The 21,523-nt window shown below is 42.6% G+C and overlaps 1 protein-coding gene and 1 pseudogene across 9 annotated transcripts in view; both read right to left on the bottom strand.

Annotated features, from left to right (window-relative positions):
* The window catches only part of SH3YL1 (SH3 and SYLF domain containing 1), a 46,999-nt gene extending 25,628 nt beyond the window's left edge, over nt 1-21,371 (bottom strand). Inside the window, exons 1-4 of one of the 9 annotated variants that reach the window (XM_072938282.1) lie at nt 21,214-21,371; nt 20,765-20,889; nt 19,928-20,041; nt 2,773-2,883 (exon numbers count right to left, since the gene is read on the bottom strand). In XM_072938282.1, the coding sequence (XP_072794383.1) occupies nt 2,773-2,883; nt 19,928-19,949 (133 nt within the window). In that variant the 5' untranslated portion in view covers nt 19,950-20,041; nt 20,765-20,889; nt 21,214-21,371. The other 8 variants (XM_072938279.1, XM_072938283.1, XM_072938280.1 and 5 more) reach the window with 8 other exon arrangements.
* Nucleotides 12,301-12,450, bottom strand: LOC116283529 (U2 spliceosomal RNA; annotated as a pseudogene).
* Nucleotides 21,372-21,523: the final 152 nt, after the last annotated feature.

Raw genomic sequence — 21,523 nt, 5'->3', positions numbered from 1 at the left:
TGACACCTGCTGCCCACGGACGGGACGCGCGGCCTGGAGCCGCCCCTCCCCCTGCCGCTTCCCGGGCTGTTACTTCCGCAGCGCTAAACAAACGCGGCCAGCTCGCAGGAGCGCTGCAACAGCCGCCAAAGCCAGAACTTGGATGAGACTTCACTGACACCTAGTAGCAAGACAAACAATTCGGAGATTTCAACTAACTTAGAACATAATTCATAATTTAAAAAAACTCCAAGTTACTATTTTGAAAGAAATTAAAACCCATACACTATCAAGGAGAAACTTAAAAAGTGACCAACAGGCCACTAGTGGCTTAAGCCACCTTCTAACAATATGAAAATCTGGATATAAAACCAGGAAAATTAAGTGATTTAGCCACTTTAAAAAGTTTCTTAACTTTCTAAAGTGATCTCTCACAGTATTCCGGTAACACACAACAACTAGCACACCGAAAACAAAATTCAGAGTATTGGTTTATTCACATTTTGGGGAAGTTCATTGTATAAAAAGAAGGTTGCTAATGTCTGCACCCACTAAACACAGTGCCTCACTGTTCTGTGGATTTGCTCACACAATACCACATCTTTCAAATAACAAAGGAAGCCTAAACATTGGGAAGTATTCTTGGACCCCAATATCACTTTTAAGGTAGTTTAATTTATCATCATTTTAGTCAAATATTCTGTCAAGGAAGTCAAACCAGACACTGGACTCAAATACACAAAAAAAGGCTTCATAGGTGTCCCTAGGAAAACACTAAATTTCTAATATATTATGTACACAATTTCAAAATTTAAATTAATAATGGCTCTCAGAGATGACTTGTCTGGGAGCATGGAGAAGTTCATACACATTCCCCCGGGGCTGCAGGTGCTGAAGCAGGGCCTGGCCATGACTGAGACCCTCTGCCCTGTTTTACAGGAGCCTAATTAATATACCGCACTCCCGTTACATGCTTCACCAAAGATCTGGAGGGCCGTTTGCACAGACCTGCCACAGGGCGCCCGCAATTCCACACGCCCAGCTCACTCTGTGCTGTGCGCTGGGGGCCTCTGTCTAGGGGCCCTTGATGTAACAAAAGTGTGTTTTAAAATGAACATATTTCCAATGTCAGGGGCAATTTTTTTTACAGCCTTATCCACCCAAATTCAGGGACATTAAAATACCAATAATCCCTAAGAAACTTTCCAGTCAGCTTTTCCTTTGTAATGTGGGATGTACTTGACTGCAATTTTCTCTAAGCTTAGTTTCACGTACATCTCAGGGCCCCACACACCAGCGGACGGTGAACTCACACCCTAAGCATTTGGTTTTAAAATATTTTGTGGACTTTATCGTGTGTTATATAGTAGAGCTCCCTGGTTTCAGTGAAAGCATCATCCCAAGGAAGGCCCAGGAAAGGTGGGGCTGGTCCTCTGGCAGACGTGGGGCCTCCTGCCTCCCGGCCCCACATGCACAGTGGGCACCCCCATGGGGTACGCTTGTACCCGTGCTAGGTAAATGGATTTTCATTTTTGGCACTGTGCCCATTGAAAGGGAGCTGGGTGCCCTTTGACTGGAGGCAGAAGAAGGCAAGACAGAATTCTGCTGGACAAAATCCATGCAGAATCACCCATACCCAGATGTTTTTCTGGTAGGAAACACAGCTCAGCCATCAGCGGGGCTAGCCTGAAATGACACCCACAAATGTCTCTACCTCCTGCTTCAGAAGAGTGCTGCAGTAGAGTCAGATTTTCCTCAAGTCTTAAGCAGTGCTTCTCAAACATGTACATGCATGTAACTCCCTGGAGACCTTGTGAAAAATGCAAACTGATTCCTTAGGCCCAAGTGAAGCCTGAGGTTCCGCATTTCTAACAAGTTCCCAGGTGACACCTGTATGTGTCCAGTCTACACTTGGACACAAGGCTCTAGGAAGCACTGTTTTCTTAAGATGGGAGGAGTGGCTGGGCCAAAATATAAACAATTATGATTATTAATATTATTTTTATAACAACAACAACAAATTAGAAAACTTTTTAAACATTTAAAGTTCTGTTAAATAACTTCAGAAAATCTGGCTTCAGAAATTAAGCTGGTTTCTTCAATGCAGGGTGAGAGCCATGCACCAGGAAGGAAATCAGCCCAAGCTGGTCTGCATGTGTGTCTCTTTGCAGGAGAGGATCATATGACACGTCTTTTAGAAATGACTATAGCAGTAAAGAAGAGATAGCGGTACCCAAAGGCTCTGGGCCAGGTCCTATGTGGTCAGCCTGACTGCAGGAGAATCACAGGAGAAATGTGTCAAAAATCTGCCCTCCTGGCCACACTGCTCTGGGATCTGATTCAGCAGGTCTGGGGGGAGCTTAAGAACTTTAATGACCCTGGAAATACAGATGTCCAGTTGTGCTGGGAATTATTGAGTAATGTCTTCCTAAACCACTATAAAATATAACTATCTTATCTAGAAAGAGAAAACAACAAAAAAATTTTATGTATGAGATTAGCTAGTGAGTTTGTAAGATGAACTCCAAGGTCCTCAGAAATTGAAGACAAGGACCTGTGAGTTCAAGGAAAGTGGAATTGGGGAAGGACACATGGCACTTAGGTCCGTGTGCACTGAAGGGGAGAGGGGAGGAAGTCTCAGGGGTGATGGGGGGGGGCTGCCCAGGAGACCCACTGGGGAGATTGGCCAAGAGGAGAAAAGAGGTCTGAGGATGTGCTGCTCACAGTTGGTCGACTGCCTAAGACGAAGGAGGCAAAGGTAATTTAGGAAACCAACATATTTTATTTACCTACCAGGAATGATCTTATCAGGTCCATTTCTGGAAGTTATTTCTGTGAATTCTCTTAGGATTTTAGCAGCCTTTTTGGCTTCAGATTTCAAATTGGAAGGTATAGGGTTATTCACTAAAAGATAAAAAAAAACTTTAATTAAAAATATATAGAAATTAGAAATTTATTTTAATTTCATTTTTCTCATATACAATTAAACATTAGCAAATTATATCCTACCAAAGGAAATGAATTGGAAATCCTTAATTATTGATCATTTCATCTCTATTATCCTAATAAATTAAATTTGGATTGGGAAACCTTAAAGTCTCAAACTCTCAGAAATTATAAAATCCTGGGATTCTAAAGGATCTTAAACACATCTTGTCCAGTCTCCCAATTATGTATCTTCTCCCAGTAATTCTTAACTCACTTCAATATTAATGAAAAATATTAAATTTTTAAGAATTAAAAAGATGTATTTTACAACTATCTATAACAGATAATATAAAATTTAATATATTTGGTCATTTTTGTCCAAAATGTTTGAACTATTTGCATAGATTCTCTGTATTAGTAAAATTCTAGTACACTCAAGAATTGAGTGATTACTCCAACTAATGAACACTTGCATTTGTACAGCATTCTACGTTCTCAGCACTGCTTGGGTATTTATAAACTCACACGAAGGTTGATTTGTCCTAGCAGGGTTCATTCAGCCTCTTCAGCTCTGACGTATGTGGGGTGGGCCACTCCCTCACCACGGGACAAGTAACCAGAAGAGCCAGAGAAGTTGAAAGGCTTCAGTGTAAAGTCTGCTGTTCAGACCATCAAATGAATTTTTCATTTCAAAGAGTGGGTTTTCAGTCCTGGAAATTCCATTTGGTTGTTTTCATTCTTTCCATTTCTGTCCTCATTGTGTTTATATTGTTCTTTAAATCCTTGAGCATATTTTAAAAGGTGCTTTTATGTCTCTGTCTGATAATTGCATCATCTCTGTCCCTTCTGGGTCTGTTTTTGACTGATTTTCCTTCTATTTATGGGTTATATTTTACTGTTTCTACCCATTCCTAGTGAAATTTGATGGTTGCTAGATATTGTGAACATTGCCACATTGAGTATCTAGATTTTGTCATATTCTTTGGACAGTGTCAATGCTTGTGCTAGTGTAGAGTGAGTTACTCGCAGATCAGTTGAGTCTTTTCAAGGTTTGCTTCTTTATTTTGCTTGGGTGTGTGAAGCCTTCAGATGAACGTTAGGCTATGTTCCAGTGTGACTCTGGGCTCTCTCCTGAATGCCTGAGGGTCTGATGTGGTCTCTCTCCTTGGCTGGTTGGAACTGCTGCCCCCAACCCCATGTTAGCTCTGAGAACTGTTTGCCTCACAGTTTTCTGATAGTTGTTCTTTGCCCTGTCTTGAAAGTGTCCCCCTCCCACCCTGCCAACACACACACACACACACACACACACACACACACACAAATGCTTCATGTTCAGCCAAGGACTCAAGGGTCCCTCTGCAGATTTCTTGAGCTCTTTCGATCTTTGGCTCACTCCTTGCTGGTAATCTGCTCTGCAAATTCCAGTTGCCTCAGCCTGTCCAAAATCCAACTGTCTCTCCCATTCAGAAAGAACACATGTCTAGGCTGTCCTCCCTCCTGGTGCTGCAGCCTGGAAAGTGCTGCCAGGCAGGAAAATGGGCCATTGTGGAGTTTATGTCAATTTCCCCTCCCCTCTGGGATCCTAGACCCACTCGCCTGTTGTCCAAAGTGTGAAAACAGGTGTTCCATGCATGCTTCCCAGTATCTAGATGTCTACAGCACATGGCAATTCCAGTACCAGTTTCTTTGCCGTGAAGCTCTCAGTGTACTTTAGTTTGTCCTTTTATGATGAGTAATATTGACTACTTTCCACTTCTGTCAAATCTTTTCCATATTATTTATCCATTTATGGAAGGTATTTTTCTGTTTCTTATTGATTTATATATCAAGGGAATTAACTTTTTTCTAGAATATGAGTTACAAATACTGATTTCTTATTTGTCATTTGTCTTTTCAATTTTCTTATGATGGTTTTTCTACTTTTTAAAAGATGAAATCAAAATTATATTCTCTTTTAAGTCTAACAAGTGTCTTTTAACAAAGTAATTCTCAAATTCATATGGAAAAATAAGCAAGAAAAGCTAGAAAAAATGTGTAAAAGACGAATAATGAGGGGGCAAGCTCTGCCAGGAGTTTAAGATATTATAAAGCCTCAATAATTTACCGTATAGTAGATGCAAATACTGGCAAAAGTCAGTTTTGTAAAATAGAAAATTCAGAAACTGACGCAAATATATAAATGCATTTAAATATGATAAAGGTTACACCTCAAATCAATGTGGAAAAGCTGTATTACACAATAAATAGTGGTCTTTTGGGGGAAAACTTTCATCCACAGCTTCATGTTACATAGCAATAAAGTCCAAATTCACTGATGATTTAAACTATCAAAAATCAAACCATAAAAGAACCAGAAATTATGCGAGAAATACTTTTCAAATTCATGGTGCAAAAGGCTCAACTATAATAAAAAGTTTTTCTGTATTTTTAAATAATCAGAAATCATGGCGTAAGCACATTGTAAAAATAAAGGGAAAAGTATAGATACACAAATATTGCAGAAAAACGGCACCCCTACCCCTACCATCCACCAGCTCTGCTGTCCGCGTTCTGGTGTGCGCATCAGTTGGCTCCTATTGCTAAATAGCAAGTAGGTTATTTCCACTTTGAGCTTTTATAGGTACCACTGTTGGGTGGTTCTTGATATAGAATCTTTAGAGTTGGAATTAATAACTCAAAGCAATTCAAAAAAATTTGGGGTTTTTAATTTCATTATCAAATCACCTTCTAAAAATACTACCCTACTTTATAGCCATTGGGTATTATCGTAAAAAACTCATACTGTAGCCTGAGGCTGATGGGGACAAAGTGCACATCAGAAAGACAGGATAACAAACTTTTATTTGAATTTATTTGAATACTAGTGATTTTTCCTGTTTGTTCACACTTGCTTTTTGCACATTTTCTGTTTATGTTCTTTGCTTGTTTTCCTGCTGCTGTACTTCTCTTGTCTATAATTTTAATCGTGTCACAAGTTTATATCTCAGCTTCTTGTTTTCACAATTTTGTTTATAATTTTTCAGTATTTGTTTTTATTTATATAGCAACATCTCTCTGGGCTGTCTACTATTATCATCTTTCTATCTATTATTGTGACTAAAGGCCTTAATTTAAGAAAAAAAATTATATAACTGTTATCCTTTATTTTCTTCCAGAGCTCTTATTTTTCATTACATATTTGACCTACCTCAAACTTGCATTGGTATAGGATGTGAAACAAGAACCTAAAATTTTTAAAATACATGACAAATTTACTGAATAATCCACAGTGCTTAATAAAGAAGGCTATCTTTATAACAAAACAAGAAAGGAATATTCATATATATACTCATACATTTAAAAATAGATGACAGAGATGGCATGGTAGATTAATAAATTATTCTGGGACAACTCTGGTTCATTCAAAAGAAAACAAAATAAAATTAGATTACAAATACCACATCAGACACAAAAAAATTTCAGTGCAATTGAAGGTCCAAATATTGAAGGCAAAAACTTAGTACTTTTAGAATGAAAATAATAGAGTATCTTTATGACTTGAGGATGGAGGAATGCTATAAACAAGGCACAACAATAAAAGGAAACTACAGATCTATTCCACTACATTAAAGTTTAAAACGTTGTATCAACACACACTTAAAAATAGAAACCACAGACTGGAAAATATTTGCCATAAATGCACTTAACAGAGATTGAGAATCCAGGATACAAAGATCTCTTAAAAGTCAATAACAGTGTGAAATCACAGTAGAAAGTTGGGCAAAGTGTTCAGTCAGTTAATTCACAGAGGGGAAACCCCCATGGCCGATGACTAGATGAAAAGTTGACCAGATTCCCCAGAAGCCAGGGGCGTGCAAAGCCAGGCTGCCTGTGTTGACACTCCTGGTCCTTCAGGTTGGCAGGAAGCGAAAGCCTGCCAACGGGCCTGTGCCAACTGCGGGGGCACAGAGGAAAGCCTGTGCCTGCTGTGGGGCTGCCGTGGGGTCTGTTCTCAGGGCTGGCAGAGATGGCCCACAGTTCTCCCGCATGTGCTCACAGACACTGAGGGTGGGCTGGAAGGTGGTGAAACCCATGTCCACCGGGACCCTGTCAGCGGGACTTTATTTAGAAAAAGGGTCTTTGCAAACATATTAAGTTAGTCATTCTTGAGCAGCTGGGTGGTCCCTAAATCCAACCATGAGCATCCGTACAAGAAACAGAGAGGGGGCAACGCGGCCACAGAGGCAGAGCCTGGACAATCAGCCACCAGCCCAGGAGTGCCCAGAGCCCCAGGAGTTGGGAGGGGAGGAAGGATTCCCGGAGGCATGGGTCGCCCTGAGGCACGGCCCTCAGACACCCCAACACGTGGCTTCCACCTGAGAGAGCACATCTCTGTTGTCGCAGGCCAACCGGTTCGCGGTCATTTGTTTGGGCAGCCCAGGAAACTAATATAACATGTATCCAAATGTCCACTGAGGCAATGCTTCAATAGCAAAATAATCGTAACACATAAAAATGAATACTTTCAAAACAGGAAACAAATTTCCCTCAAGAGGAGGATGGAGGATGTAGTTTGGTATAGTTAAAGTTGTTTCTTTACAGAAGTTCAAGTAATCTAGATATACTTGTGTCAACATGGGAGAACGTGAACAGCATGGAGAGGAAAAGAAGTCGCTTAAAGACATACAGAGTCTCCTCCATTTATGTAAATGTTTACAAAATGAAGTGTAATGACATTTGATGGGGGGTGGGTGGCCCTGGGGAAGGCATCTGTAGGAGGCTTACTTGAGAATTGCATTTCTTCCCCTTAGACTGTGCATAAGGTCATGGATGTAAATCAGCTGTTATTCTCCATAGTCCCTTGTATGTCTGAAACATTATATAACAAAGATTGTTCAGCATAAACCGAATATTGTATAATTAAATATTTAATATATATCCATGGGAACATATGACTCCAGCTGTAAAAAATTAATATAATGGATAATTACTCCATAAGTTGTCTTTTGTTTAAAATCTGCCTCTCATAGCCAACAACATGTCTTGCAGGAAGAGATGTAGAAAAGTGAAAAATGTATTCTCATGTTTTATGCAAACAAGAGCGCGCGTGTGCACGCGCGCGCGTGCACACACACACACACACACACGCACACACACACACAATTCAAAGGACAGGGATTTGGTGAGGGGCCGTACACTAAAATGTGTTTGTATATCATTGATAATTCTGGAATTAGAATTTTTAGGAACTAATATAAAATTGCTCTTTATCTTCACAATCGTGCATTTGTTTAAAATCAGACTATCTCATCTGCTGATAATGTTGAGACACTGAGGGCTGACACTCTCAGTCTCCACTTGCAGTGGAGCATACAAAGCCCAGAGATGGACACAGAAATCCTCAGAAGCACATAATTTTTATACAGGGAAGGAATCTTTAGACGTTTGTTGAAAATTACATCAGTTTACTAGTGGCCTTTAAACTCTTCCTATTACAAATGCTTTGGTTATACAGTCTGCATGTAGAAGGTCTCAGAAAAGATATAAACTAGAAAAGTTCCGGATGGACACACTTACGTGCACATTCGGGCCTCTCAAGTACACCTTATGGCGGCAGCTTTTAGTCGTGATCTGAAGTGGCCGGCTGCGGACACGCAGGAGTTTTGGTTTTCCGGGGTAAGTTTCCACTGCAGCACTGACCCAATGGACGGACTCTGCAAACCACAGCTGGTGTGTGTGTCCCTGATGGAGCCACCTCATTTCCACCTGAGTTCCTGCTGAGCCGGCAACAGGTGGCAGGACTGACTGAGCACAACCAGACGCTGATGGCATGTGTCTGTCTGAAAGGTACATGCACTGATACTTGGCATTATAACTAGACAAGCCATTGTCTTCCTAATTTTTGTTGCTGTCTAAGATGACGCAACCTCACTTTTTATGGAATGAGTAAGTGCAGGCCGCGGGTCTGCTCTGTTGGTTGTGTAAGTGAGACACACCTGCATGCTGTGCGCCTCCCATGTCAGCTCACTGCCACCCAGAGCACTGCCCGGAGGCAGCAGCGTGTGTCACTCCACACCAGCGCAGCAGGAAGTAGTCTTCCCACTCCCTCTCTCCCATCCTGGGCCGGCCGAAGAGGCTTCTGGGCACAGCCAGCAGTGGACGGGCGGAACATGCTGGATCAGCGCACAAGGAAGCTGCCCCGGCCCAGAACACGGGGGAGAAGGCACTCTTCTTGCACTAAGATACCAAAGAAAAGAAATCTGGGGGCTTCTTACTGTACTTAACATTACCCTAATTATTATGCTTAAAACTGATTTCTGATCTCTCCATGGTACTTGTTGAAAAAGAAAGATGGAGAAGTATTCGTAATTTTCATTTTCTAACTTAGGACTAGACTTATTGTATATACATTATAATCACTTAGTTTGGTAAGGTGGAAAAATGGGTAAAAACACTTATCAAATATAACATACCACATGTTAATATTTTTATCTCTGATTATATAGTATTCATAATAGACTATTTGCAAAGCTTCTAAAAACAGCAAAGCAGTGGTTTGACCTTTAAAATGGATAAAAAGATAGATCTTGGCTTGGTTTGGCCTTTTCATCCATTTTGGCCTGGGGAGGACGTCTCCTTGGAGAAGGTGTAGTTCAGCCTGTGGGCAGCAGAGAGTCATGGCCCACATGGCTGGGCCTGGGCAGGGGCTGTTGGGCCAGCAGAGGCCACCCTCTGGAGTGCTGGTGGCGAGGCCATGCTGTGGGTGTCCGGGTGCCAACAGGGACAGGAGTCCTCAGAGCTGTGGGGGATCTGGCTTCTGAGTGGAAGGGGTTGGGGGAGGACTCTGCCAGGCCCAGTCCTCCAGATCCAGATCTCAGAAGGGTCTTCTGTGGACCTGCGGCTGGGTGGGCTCTGCCTGGCACCTCACCACTCGCTGACTCCTGCCTGCCCTTCCTGAGGAAGCTTAGTGCTGGACCCCCTTTAAAGGAGCTCCATGGTTCATCCCAGAGCATGTCCTGGAGGGCACATCAGGGGCTGAGAGGCACCGGAGGGCTTGGCATATCCAGCCACCATCTGTCCTCCTGGGGCCAGAACAGTTTTACACTTTTGACGGTTGAAAAAATTAAATTAAAAGAAGAATGATATTTTACATGAGAACACATTTCCAGAGATGAAATAGGTTCAGTTGCATCATAGATGGCACCGATAACTGAACAGCTGTGGTCTATCGCGGTGGTTGGGACCAGCAAACAGTGAGCCGAGGTAGGGAACGTCTCCCATAGAGGGAACCACACTGTACTCACCAGTGGGCTGAATTACAAAAAATAGTTCTCAGTTGTTATTATAATTTAGTTTTCATCAAAAATTTTTGGAAGATTGTCAAAACATATCCTCAGTTTTGCCTCTTGGCCCCCAAACGTGATATATGGCTTTTCTGGCCCTAAGGGGAAAAATGCCAACATCTAACCTCTTCAAACACTCCTCATTCTTCAAGACCAACTTTAAATGCTGCGTCTACTTGAAACCACTGTGCGTGGCCCTTTGAGTAACTGAAATCTTAGGCCAGGGCTGAGACTTGCAAGACCTCCCCCCCACCACAGGCCGTCCCTTCCTGGGGCAGCTGAGCAGAACTTCCCCATCAGGGCCACACAGAACAACTGGTGACCTGAGTAGTGAGAGGTCCAGGAGGACCCAGAAGCACTGTGGTTGCTAATGCTGACTTCATCTGTCTTGCCAACTAAAAACTGTCACTTGCCATCTGCGTCTATAAGGATTAAATCACAAGCCACTGCAGTCACTGACCTTCAACATACCTTGAAACAAGTTCAGGGTGGAGATCAGGAATGAGGCACTCTGTACTTTGGGAAAACTGGCAGAATAGGCCTTCAGATAGTTAGATATTTCAGGAGAAGATTTTTTTATAAGCCCAAATTCTTGTCTCTTCTCTTATCTAGAAAAGCATCAATGTCATGCACAAAGACACCTGTTCCTTGTGACCAGCAGCAACCTTTTGCTAAGATGTGTGCTTGACTGCATGTACCCCTTCACCAAAATCACGTGTACTGAGCCCCTGGAGCATCCTTGGAGCAGCTCCTCAGAGATCTCTAAGGCACGGTCCCAGTCTGCAGTCCTCATGGTGCCCAAATAAAACAACGCACAACTCTAACGCTGTGCTTTTTTCCCGTTGACAGTGTTGAAAGACACTGAGTGGTCTGGGCTGAGTGGGTGGTAAGGGCTGATCTGACACCTCTCCTCAATTTGGCAGCCTTAACAGAGTTTGTCAGGATGAAAGGGAAGATCCTACGTGAGAGCTCTGCTTGGAAGACGAGGGATAAGACTCCTCCTGGTCGGGCACAGCTTTCTCGGGCAACAGAGAAATTCTCGGGAGCGCTGGAGGGAGAGTCATCCTACCATGCCGTGGCCCCCCAGGGAAACCCACTCACTAATTAAGAGACTTGCTCATCCAGGGCTCATGCGTAGAGACTGGCTATTCAATGATCCAAGCAACCACAGTGGTCTCAGATCACTGAAGGGAGAAACAGCCATTTAAGAGGGCTGCACTGACTCTGGAGGGAAGCCCAGAGGAGCTAAGCTCCCAAGCAGCACACTGGCCCGCATCACAACTTCCTTAGTAAATTTCATCCCCAATAAACTCAACTTTAAAATGGGAAGTAGAGCTTCTCAAAGAAATAAAGTGAGTCAGAAAGCCAGCCTCCAACTAACACCCCAGCCAGGTTTATGCACTTAAAAAACTTATACTTACAAGTACTTACTTAATTGGGAATTAAAGGAAAATTTTGCCATGAAAATGGCCAATATGGGCTCTTTCATTGTGTACGCATTTGTTAGAAAAAGCTGGCTTGATAAAACATCTTCTCAGAATTCTGACCCTGAGAGAACAAGTCCTTTTAGGAGAATTTGCTTTTCTCTCCTTGCACTTATCTAGACCATCTCTAATTCCTGACACTGAAAAAAAAGGTGGTTGGGGAAATGAGGCCCTTTTAAATTTAACTTATTCCAACTGTTGTTTGTAAACTAGTGAGTTTTATATTGTAATACCTGATTCATGACTAAGTTTTAAAATAAAGCTATGAGATCTCTGGTTGTGTCTGTCTGTATGTCTGTGTATGTATATATGTCTTTACCTTTGGATGGTTTTATCAAAATTAATTTGTAAATGAGCTCTACTTAATTGGCTTAAAGGAAAGTAAGTGCTTATATAAATTTTCAGAAATATAAAAGGAAAACTGGCCAAAATGAATTTCAGGTTCACATGAACTGGGAAATATTCAGTACTAAGTACTTGGTATTAAAGTCAGTTTGTTTGTTGATTTAATTAATATAGACTTGTCTTTAGAGTTATCAACATTAAATATAATGCCTTTATTGTACCCAGGTTTAATAGAAGTCAAATAAGATCTTACTGTATCTGTTGCAAATGTGTCAGCAAGAAAAATAACTTGGTATGATGAAATTTTTTATAAGAAAATTAAATATAAATGAGATAATAGCTTTTGGGTGAACTCTTCACACTTGATCTCAGCCAAAAGGCCAAGAAGCGATGGGTGAACTCTTTAGGAATAATTATGTTTTAGGAGTATTTACTTAAAAGTAATCTCTCCAGATATTTGGCAACTTAAAATTTTAAAGTTGTGCTAAATTAAGTTAAATGATGGTAGTTTACTGAATAGCCAGGTCATTTCTAGCTATTTAGTCATAAGATACTGCAACATTAATTATTAGACATTGACTTCCTTTTATAGAGAAACTAAAGGTATTCAGGACTAATAAAAATATGTTTGGTACCACACTGAAATGTTTTCTATAAGGAAGTACATGTTTTTAGATGTTATTATTGGTATTTATATTTGTTATTCTACAAAATGCTAACATAAAAGACAATTCATAATTGCTTACTTCTTAGTTTTCACTAAAAATAAAGATTTTTAAGAGTTGAGAATTCTAATTTAAATATGTAATTAAAACTACTAGAAATAATAAGGGAAACATTTCAGCATACAGTAGGAACATTGGATGTGTGTTTTCAGTTAAAAAAAAGTATGAGGAACAGACTTGCAGTTTGTTGACGGGAAAGAAAGTAGTTTTGTCCTAGAGTTGGTTATTTCTAAACGGGAAAAAAATAGGGGACAAACTAATATGAATACAAAAAGTTATAGAAGATTTGTGGGAAAAGAACCATGAGAAAAGAGTTTTTAGTATGGTCAGGATGGGTTAAATTTATAATAAACTTAATTGAGCAAATAAATTTTAAAAAGTAAGCTGAAGCAAGCTGGAATTTGCCTTTTCTTTCTGTTAAGAAAACAGTTTTCTTAGACTATTGAGCTTTTGATAACAGATTTTAAGTTGTGTTTTTTTGTTTGTTTGTTTACCTTTTAAGTGGTCTGTTCTATATTTGCCTTTGAAATCTTTTGTCACTTTGGCTAAGTGAATAAGTATTGTTTCATAGTGATCTATAATTTTATTTGACCAAGTGTTTTAAACATTTTATATATATATATATATTTTTTTTTTCCTATAAATTTCCCAAATTCTAATGAAGTTCCTTTGGCCTCTAGCTAACTTTGTAATGCTTCAAAGGGCCCCTGAAACACCCCAAAGAGAGGTACTAAACTAATTAGGTTCATTTGGTATGCTAAATTACATGGGAAGCATTGTCAAATGAGTAACAAATCTTCTTAGGTTATATTGTATGGTAATGTCATGAATATGGATACCCTAGAAACTATATGAAGTTCCTAAGAATCTGGTATGTCCTGGTAAAATATTATCAGTCATAATTCTAGTCATTATCTTAAAACATTGTATATCACAACAGTAACTATGTGTCTTTGTCAACAGCATTGTAATCAGGTTTTAACTGTGCCTTTTTTAAGTCTTTGTCATTCATAGGCAGTTACTGTTTTACACTGATGCCTTTGCAAAAGTGCTTTCTGTTTAAGAAAATTTGTAGCAAGGACTTTTTTGATAAGTACAGGTTTCTGATAACTTTCAGATCATACCACCGAATGGGTAAGAAATTAAGGAATTCTAATGGAAAACCTAATGGCTTCATAAAACTGCTAACAAAAAGGATTACTTATATAGGACTGAGTGAACTGGTGAATATGGTTATAATTTTTATGGTTCCTCTCTGGAATATTACTAGCTTTTAATCTGTGTTTTCCAGATATAAGAAAACCCTTCCCCTCAAGCTAATTATGACTTGTAGTAATTTGGTAAATTATACTTTTGTATGGAGAATTGAAACATTTATCTTTTCTCTCTACCTGATCCCTCCAGAGACTGGAAACTCTTAGGTTCCCAACAGCCTTATCAGGTAACTTAGAAGGCTATCTCCTAATGGGGACAGAATCTCAAGGTATTTTGGGGGCCCTGAAAAGGAAGGAATTCAACTGAATATATAGATATCACAGGTGAAATCTGTGAGAAGCCATTGGCATGGCTTTCCTGGCCCTGAGGGGCCTTTTAAAAACTTTAATCTGAGATTTTTTATAAAAAGTTCTATCATAATCAATTTTTTAAAACCCTATATGATCAACTACACTTACACAAATCATCAGGCCAAGTTTATTGAAATCAGACTTACTTTGCAAACACATAATTTTGATTTGTTTGTTTTAATTTGTCTATATTTGATAGAAATGAAGGTAATTTTAGAGATAAAAAGATTCTGTTTCAGTGGATATTAAATTCTAATTTTGTTAATTGAGGTCTGTATGTACTGCTTGAGACTTCCCAGAAAGCTCCTTGCTGTTATGTTGTATTTCTGTTAAGTTTAATTAAATTATTAAAAGGACACTCTAAGCTTGTTTCTGAAGCTTATATCAGTAATTTATATCTGGCTGAAGATCAGATGCCCCATGACTTGCGATCTAGAACTCTTATCAGGTATCTTAACTGGTTCATGCACAGTGAAACTGAAGCGAATTGATTCTTGAATTAATATTTCCATTTAGAAAGGGCCCCTGCACTGGATTGGCCTACAGAGAGGACTTCTGACCTCAAAACCACCTTAAAACAATGCTCAAAGAGAGGAGGAACTACCAGCCCAGGGTGAGAAGAAGATGACGTCTGAGGTATACAGCTGACCCAAGGAGCCAGACCAGGCCTGTGTTCCAATTACTTTGATAATCGCTCCCACCTTTGCTTAGGAATCAAATGTATTCCACAGCCTCATGCAGTTAAAGTTAATTAAGTTGTTAGGTTTATGGTCAATTATCTGTATCTAGTGCTGACCTAAGAGTGAGCAGTCCTAGCACTGTGGGACAAAAATGGTCATGAAACGCCTCCCGAACTATGGTCAAATTTATGAACATGAGGAAGCCCTGACAGCTAAAAATTGTTACTTTCCAGCTACCTCTGCTTGGATTAAATCACTAGCCACTGCAGTCACTGACTTTCAACGTAGTCTGAAAGGAGTTCAGGGTGGAGATCAGGAATGAGGCGCTCTGTGCTCTGGGAAAACTGGCAGAACAGGCCTTCAGATAGTTAGATATTTTCAGACAAAGAATTTATGATTTTATTCTTGCATCTCCTCATATCTAGAAAAGCACTAACATCATTAATAGAGACATGTGCTCCTCATGACTAGCAGCAACCTTTTGCCAAAACACGTGCTTGACTGCATGTCCCTCTTCCTCAAAATTACATGTGTACTGAACCCCATCCTCACCCCTTCGAAGCAGTTCTTCAAGCTATCTAAGAACCTGTGTCCTAGTCTACAGTCCTCATTTTGTCCCAAATAAAGCGTAACTCACAGGTCCACACTGGGCATTTTTTTTAGTTGACAACCTCCAGGAAGGAACCTAGAAGGGAAGGCCAGCCTTCTTTCTCATCCTCCTTTCAGGGTCATCTCAGTTTCCCCAAGGCTCCACCCTCTTCTGCTTACACTCACACCTCAGGTGTGACTTGAAGCACATTTATATCTGATAATCCTATAGGTTTTATCTAGCCTTTAACCTTCCCCTAAATGTGAGACTTACAGTATCACTTACCTACTGGAACTTGGTATCAAGTATCAAGTACGCAACTCAAGTCAAACACATTTACACTTAACTGTGGTGCCAGACCACCTCCCCAGCCTGCTCCCCAAGCTTCCTCTCCAGCTCACACTCAGAACCTGGGCTAGCTATGACTTCTCTAGTTCTCTCATACCCAGTGCCAATCCATCGGCATGCCCTATCAGAACATCAACCTTCAGTGGGCTTGGAACTGACTACTCCTCACCTCCTCCCCTGCTACCATCCTGGCCCACAGAATAACAGTGGTTTCTGTTCAACAGACTCCTGTGCGGTTTCTCTGTTCCTAGTCTTGATCACCTATGGTCATTCTCCAAAGAAATGCTCTATGTAATATCTCAGATAATATTACTCCACTGCTAACATCCCTCAAACATTTTTCATCATATTTAGTTTGTACCATGGTCATCTGTCTATCTGCCTGCCTATCTATCTATCTATCTATCTACCTACCTACCTAATCTTTCTAATCTCATCTCTCCCTCTAGAACATGAGTGCTATGAGGTTAAGCACACTGACTATTTAATTAACTGTAATATCGCCAACACATACTATAATGACATATAGAAAGTGTCCAATAAAACACCTGTTAAGTGGATAAATAGTACTTGTATGGCTTTTTGGAATTAAAGGTCAAATCCCTGTGAGGAGTAGGAAAGGCTTATGTATACAGAAAATCCAGGGGGTTTGGAAGCATGTGTGCTAAGTAAGAGCAATATTTGCTTGCCTCTCCAACTCTGTAATGTTTCCTAGACCCTGAGGGAGAGGAGGGTCACTGGGAAGCGAAGCTCCAGTTGATGGTATAGTGCCCAGAGTTAGTCCTTCTAGGACCTCCCAGGAAAGGGAGGACAAAACCCAAACAAAACAAAAGCTAAGAAGCTCTGAGTGCAATGAGGCCAACAAGCAGAATAACCCAAGAAGCCTCCTGCAGCTGCCAAGTGGGGGTTCACCTCTGAGTCCCCTTTGGCCCAGAAGGCCCAGGAGAGCCAGTGGCCTGGCTTGCAGGTTGTTCCATCAGAGCTGGAGTGTCAGGGCCATGTGCCTGCAACAAGGGCATGCTTCAGAATTAACGCTGACTGAAGACCAACAGGAAGTCTGAGTGGGCAGAGATGGCACAGGCCTGACACCTCTTCTCAACAACCCCCCAAAACAAGATTGAAAACAAGGGCTCATAAGAACACATCTACATTTCTGGCACCTAAGTCTGTGATCTGAGATTCATCCTCACACATGCCCACCACTCAGCTGCAGTCCCCGCAGGCCAGAAGCAGGGCCTCTCTGAGCGGTGCCCCCGCAGTGCTTCGTGTACATGTCCAGACGCTCAATATCGCTCACTGATGGGCACCAACAAACTGCAGTGGAAATCTGGTCCTTCTGCTGCTGAGTTTTATTTCAGAACCAGCACAGCTGGCCTGTTCCCATCCGTGCTGCACCTGGTGTGGGGCAGGTGCTCTGCTACAGAACCAGCTGGAACTGACCCACATCAGCATCTGAGCTGCTGAACTGTCTCCTTCAAAGCACTTGTGTTGGGACTTGCTGCAAGATTCTATCACCATAGGGGAGAGCCTGAGGGTGGAGCCATGCAGAGGAGCAGATGAGGAGGGCTCTGCTTCAGCCCAGGGCTGGGCCACCATCAAAGCCAGAGGTAGCTCTGGGCTGCTCAGTCACATGGGCCAGTAAAATCCTCATCCACCAAAGCCAATTTGGATCAGATTTTCTGATGCATGCAACTAAAGCATAGTAAATAATGCATAAATCTTACCCCCAAAAGACTTTCTACTTCGAACTCTATCAACCAACCAGCAGTAAAACAGTCAAATAAGCAAATTCCTCAGTTGAGAGTTGCTACTGCAAACATCCTGTGTTGGGAAGGTCATGGCCTCTTTCGTAAACATGGGCAGGAAAGCAACAGGACTGGAATTCAGATGCAGCCTAGGATGCCTGCAGACCATGGAGCTCCAGCACAAGACTGAGTTCCAGACGTGGTCCTGTGTCCCTGGGAACAGGGTATCTCAAGGCTGCTGGTGGTGAGGATACCTTCATGTTCAGCTGAACTCCAGAAGAGCTTGGCTCCTTTGGATAGTACAGATCCTATTCAATACCTGATAAAAGCATATTGCCTGGTTGTAGTTGTGCATAGAGAATTTCTGTCAGAGCCAACAGACAATAATAATGATTTAGAGCTAAACTCAGTTTCTGTCCCTGGCATTGCCCACGTTCCCTCTGCTGTACCACAAGGCAGGATGAGCGTGGTCTGAGCAGAACGTGGGTATCATCATATTGCTGAAATTATGAAAATACAGGTCACTACTAAGTCATAGTTTGCATCTGAACATTCCTAAGTCTTAAGTCTCTTGACTTCCAAGGCAAAGCAAATTATCTATAAATATTTGAGTTTCCTCCTAAGAGAAGAATAATTGCCAAACCTCAAGCCAAGAAGAGATGTAAAGTTTTCTTTAAAAAGTAACTAAATGTTTGAAAATTTCCATACTAAGGCTTTTTTCCTTAATGAAGTTTATAAAATACCGGGGAGACATGTTTTACTTTAGAAACCTCAAAAGCTTCACATGAGCTTAAGACGTGGAAATAATTTCCATATTGATCACAGGGCAATAAACTCAGGGCTGGGGCCACTGGGGGCAATAGCACCAGTAGACTCAGAGTAAACTGCCACCTGGGATGAGAAAACTGACCAGTCTCCAATCCAGGCTCCCAGGGCCTGGGATGAAAGCAAGGAGAGCAAAGTCCCTGCCAACAGCTCATCCTCACACAGTTCAGGGCTTCTCGCACTTCACTCCCATCAGCAAGCAATTGCATCTGCTATTTTCCTCAATGGACTCAACTATGAGAGGGCTGCTTAAAGGAAATTGTTACAGGTTTTTATTTTGGCTCTAAGCCTTAGCCAAAACAAACTTTACATATCTATGCAATCTTTTAAAAGCCTTTGAAATATTGCCTTCAGCTTTATTAGAACATTATCATCTTAGACACTACTGCTGGATAACAATGGCCATTGTTTCTTAAACCAATTCTTTCTGTGGCCTGGGTTTAACTACTTCCTTTGTCTTAAGGAGACAAAGCTTGTCAGTTGTAGAAATCAAACCTTTCTCTCTGATTAAATCATTAAACTTCTAATCCAAATCGCAAACCAAACAGACCATTTGAACCCAAGACATGAGTGTGGACTGTGCCTCTTTTCTTGTTCCTTTGACCTCAGGCTTTGGATAGGGACCAAGCCCACAGAGTGACAAGAAACATAGCTTCCAGCATATGGAAAGCTTTGACTTACACTCGCTCTACCTTTTCCCAAATCGCAGAGTGATCCTGGCTCAGAGCAGGACCACACATGTCACTCTGGTCTGGTCATTCGGTGTGGTAAATGGACTCTTCTCAAAGAAAATAAAAAATTCCCTGTGCTTGGGTTATAAACTGCACAGGATGGTGTCTTATCATGATACACTTGCAAATAAGGCAATGTGCAGAAGGACTTCTGTGGCCACCGGTCAATCAGGACAGCAGCAATACCTGCCTCCCCCGCCAGCACAGCACCGTTCTCTTCTTTCCAAACACCACATCCTTATTTCTAAACAGTGAGAAGTCCCCTGAGAAAAGTACCTAAGCGGAAGAAATGCATCAAATCGCTCTTGGTGAGCAAATATTTCCTTCAAATAATTTTTTTTACCCTGACAAAAGGTCAGGGATAGTAGTAACTCATTTAAATAGAACATTTGTAAACCAGATAACCAATTCTACTTAATTTAAGCATGATAAACAGGATGGACGTTCTAACTTATTTCAGCCTCCACGGGTGTGCCAGTAGCAGGACACACCAAAGACTAAACAGCACCTTGGAGACCTGTTATTTCTCTGAGATGCGTGTGTGCAGATTTTCTGACTAACCCATTATTATCTCAGGCGTTTCCCACATCTCAATAAAAGCTCTCATGAGGACAAGAATGCAGGACATGTAGGTTCTATATGCAGAAGAAAACCTGAAAACCTTTTCCCCTTTGGTTGATCATTCTGGGGCCATCAGATTCCTACTCTTCGCCGGCAGGGGTCCCATGTCTGTGTCATGCTCTCCAGCTCAGCCTTGGCAGCAGCAGTGGTGACACTAAAGTCTTTGTTGAAATAAAGTGAAAATGACACATTTCCAGCTAGCAGGGTAAATCTCACTACCTTATGGCCCTCTACCAATTCAGAGCAGTTTCACATTTCCTTAAACAAGGAAAACCATCATAGCAATGAGATCCAGGGTCCAGGGTTCACAGGGCCAGGCAGGCAGCCGCTCTGCCCCAAGAGGTTCCCTCACACTGTGGCCGATAGCAGGCAGCTCCAGGTGAGCGGTGGACGCCTGGCCCTTCCACTTAGGTGAGGCCAAGGAGAGATGGCCAGGCTCTAACTCCTGCCCCAGGGGCCAGGCGCACCCAACCCAACCGTCTGACAAAGGTCCAGACTGTCCTCTATGGAAACCAATGGGGACGGAAAAGACAGTAACTAACGCTGGCTTTTCAAATATTACATATTTACAAATAACATAAAATTCATTACAATCATTAAAATAAAAACTTGGGAAGGGCTTTTCTGTGAACTGAGTCGACTGGGTCTAAACTTGAATTGCAGCCGCATTGTGGAGCGTCCAGGGAGTTGGTTCCTCCTAACTTTTGACAGTCTGCAGGTGCTACATGCGCAACAGCTAAAATCCCGAAGACATCGTTCCTCCCTCTTTCACCAAAGATTTACCCTAGCAAAGCTTTTTTAAAGGGTAAGGCGGCGGTGAGGGGGAGGTTCCCGATCCCAGGTGAGGTTCAGCGGCGTCACCGACACCTGTACTCACTTGTGATCCCGAGCCTGGTCCGCTCCGGCGCCCCTCGAGCTGCGGACACTTACCCAGGAAGAGGAAGGGCGCTCCCCGCCCGGCTCCGCCTCCCAGGGCAGGGACCGGTCTAGCGAGGTGCACACCTGAGACAGGTGAAGAGCACGTAAACACCGGCTCTCGTTCAGGGCAAGGTACCTGCTTTATACACATTCACAGGACAAAAACTGCAGCGAGGAAAGGTGTGCGCTCTCCTCACTGGTCCCCGAGCTCCGAAGCCTCCCGTGAAGGACGACCGCGCAGCCCGCGGCCACGCTGCTGCGGAGCGGCAGGTGCGCGGCAGTTCCGACTCGGGACTGGGGGCGGGGGTCTCGGGGTCCTGGGAGCTGCGTCTGGTCACGTGAGGACCCCGCTCACCCCGGGTCGCCCGCCTCACGTTCGGCCGTGCGGCCCAGGTGAGGGGCGCTCACCTGAACCCCAGCACTGGCCCCTCTACTCTCCGAGGTCCCTCGGGTCCGATCATCCCCCGCCCTTCCGGCTTCTGTCTGTGGCCCCCACACCCTCAGGGCTCGGGGCTACGCAGCCCCGGCTCTGAGGTCGTGACTCCGCGGAGCCGCGTGACCCGAGCCCGCCCCAACCGGGCCCCACCCTCCCAGGTGGCTCTCGGCCCCGCCCCTGCCCCGCCCCTCCCCGCGGTCCCGCCCCTGGCTCTCTGCTCCGCCTCCTACCCGCCGGGCTGAGGCAGGACTGCGCAGGCGCGGGGCCGCTCTCTCGCTCCGG

This window comes from Vicugna pacos, chromosome 15 (genome assembly GCF_048564905.1).
Source record: "Vicugna pacos chromosome 15, VicPac4, whole genome shotgun sequence".
Lineage (NCBI taxonomy): Eukaryota > Metazoa > Chordata > Mammalia > Artiodactyla > Camelidae > Vicugna > Vicugna pacos.
This window is presented reverse-complemented; position numbering and strand designations above follow the sequence as displayed.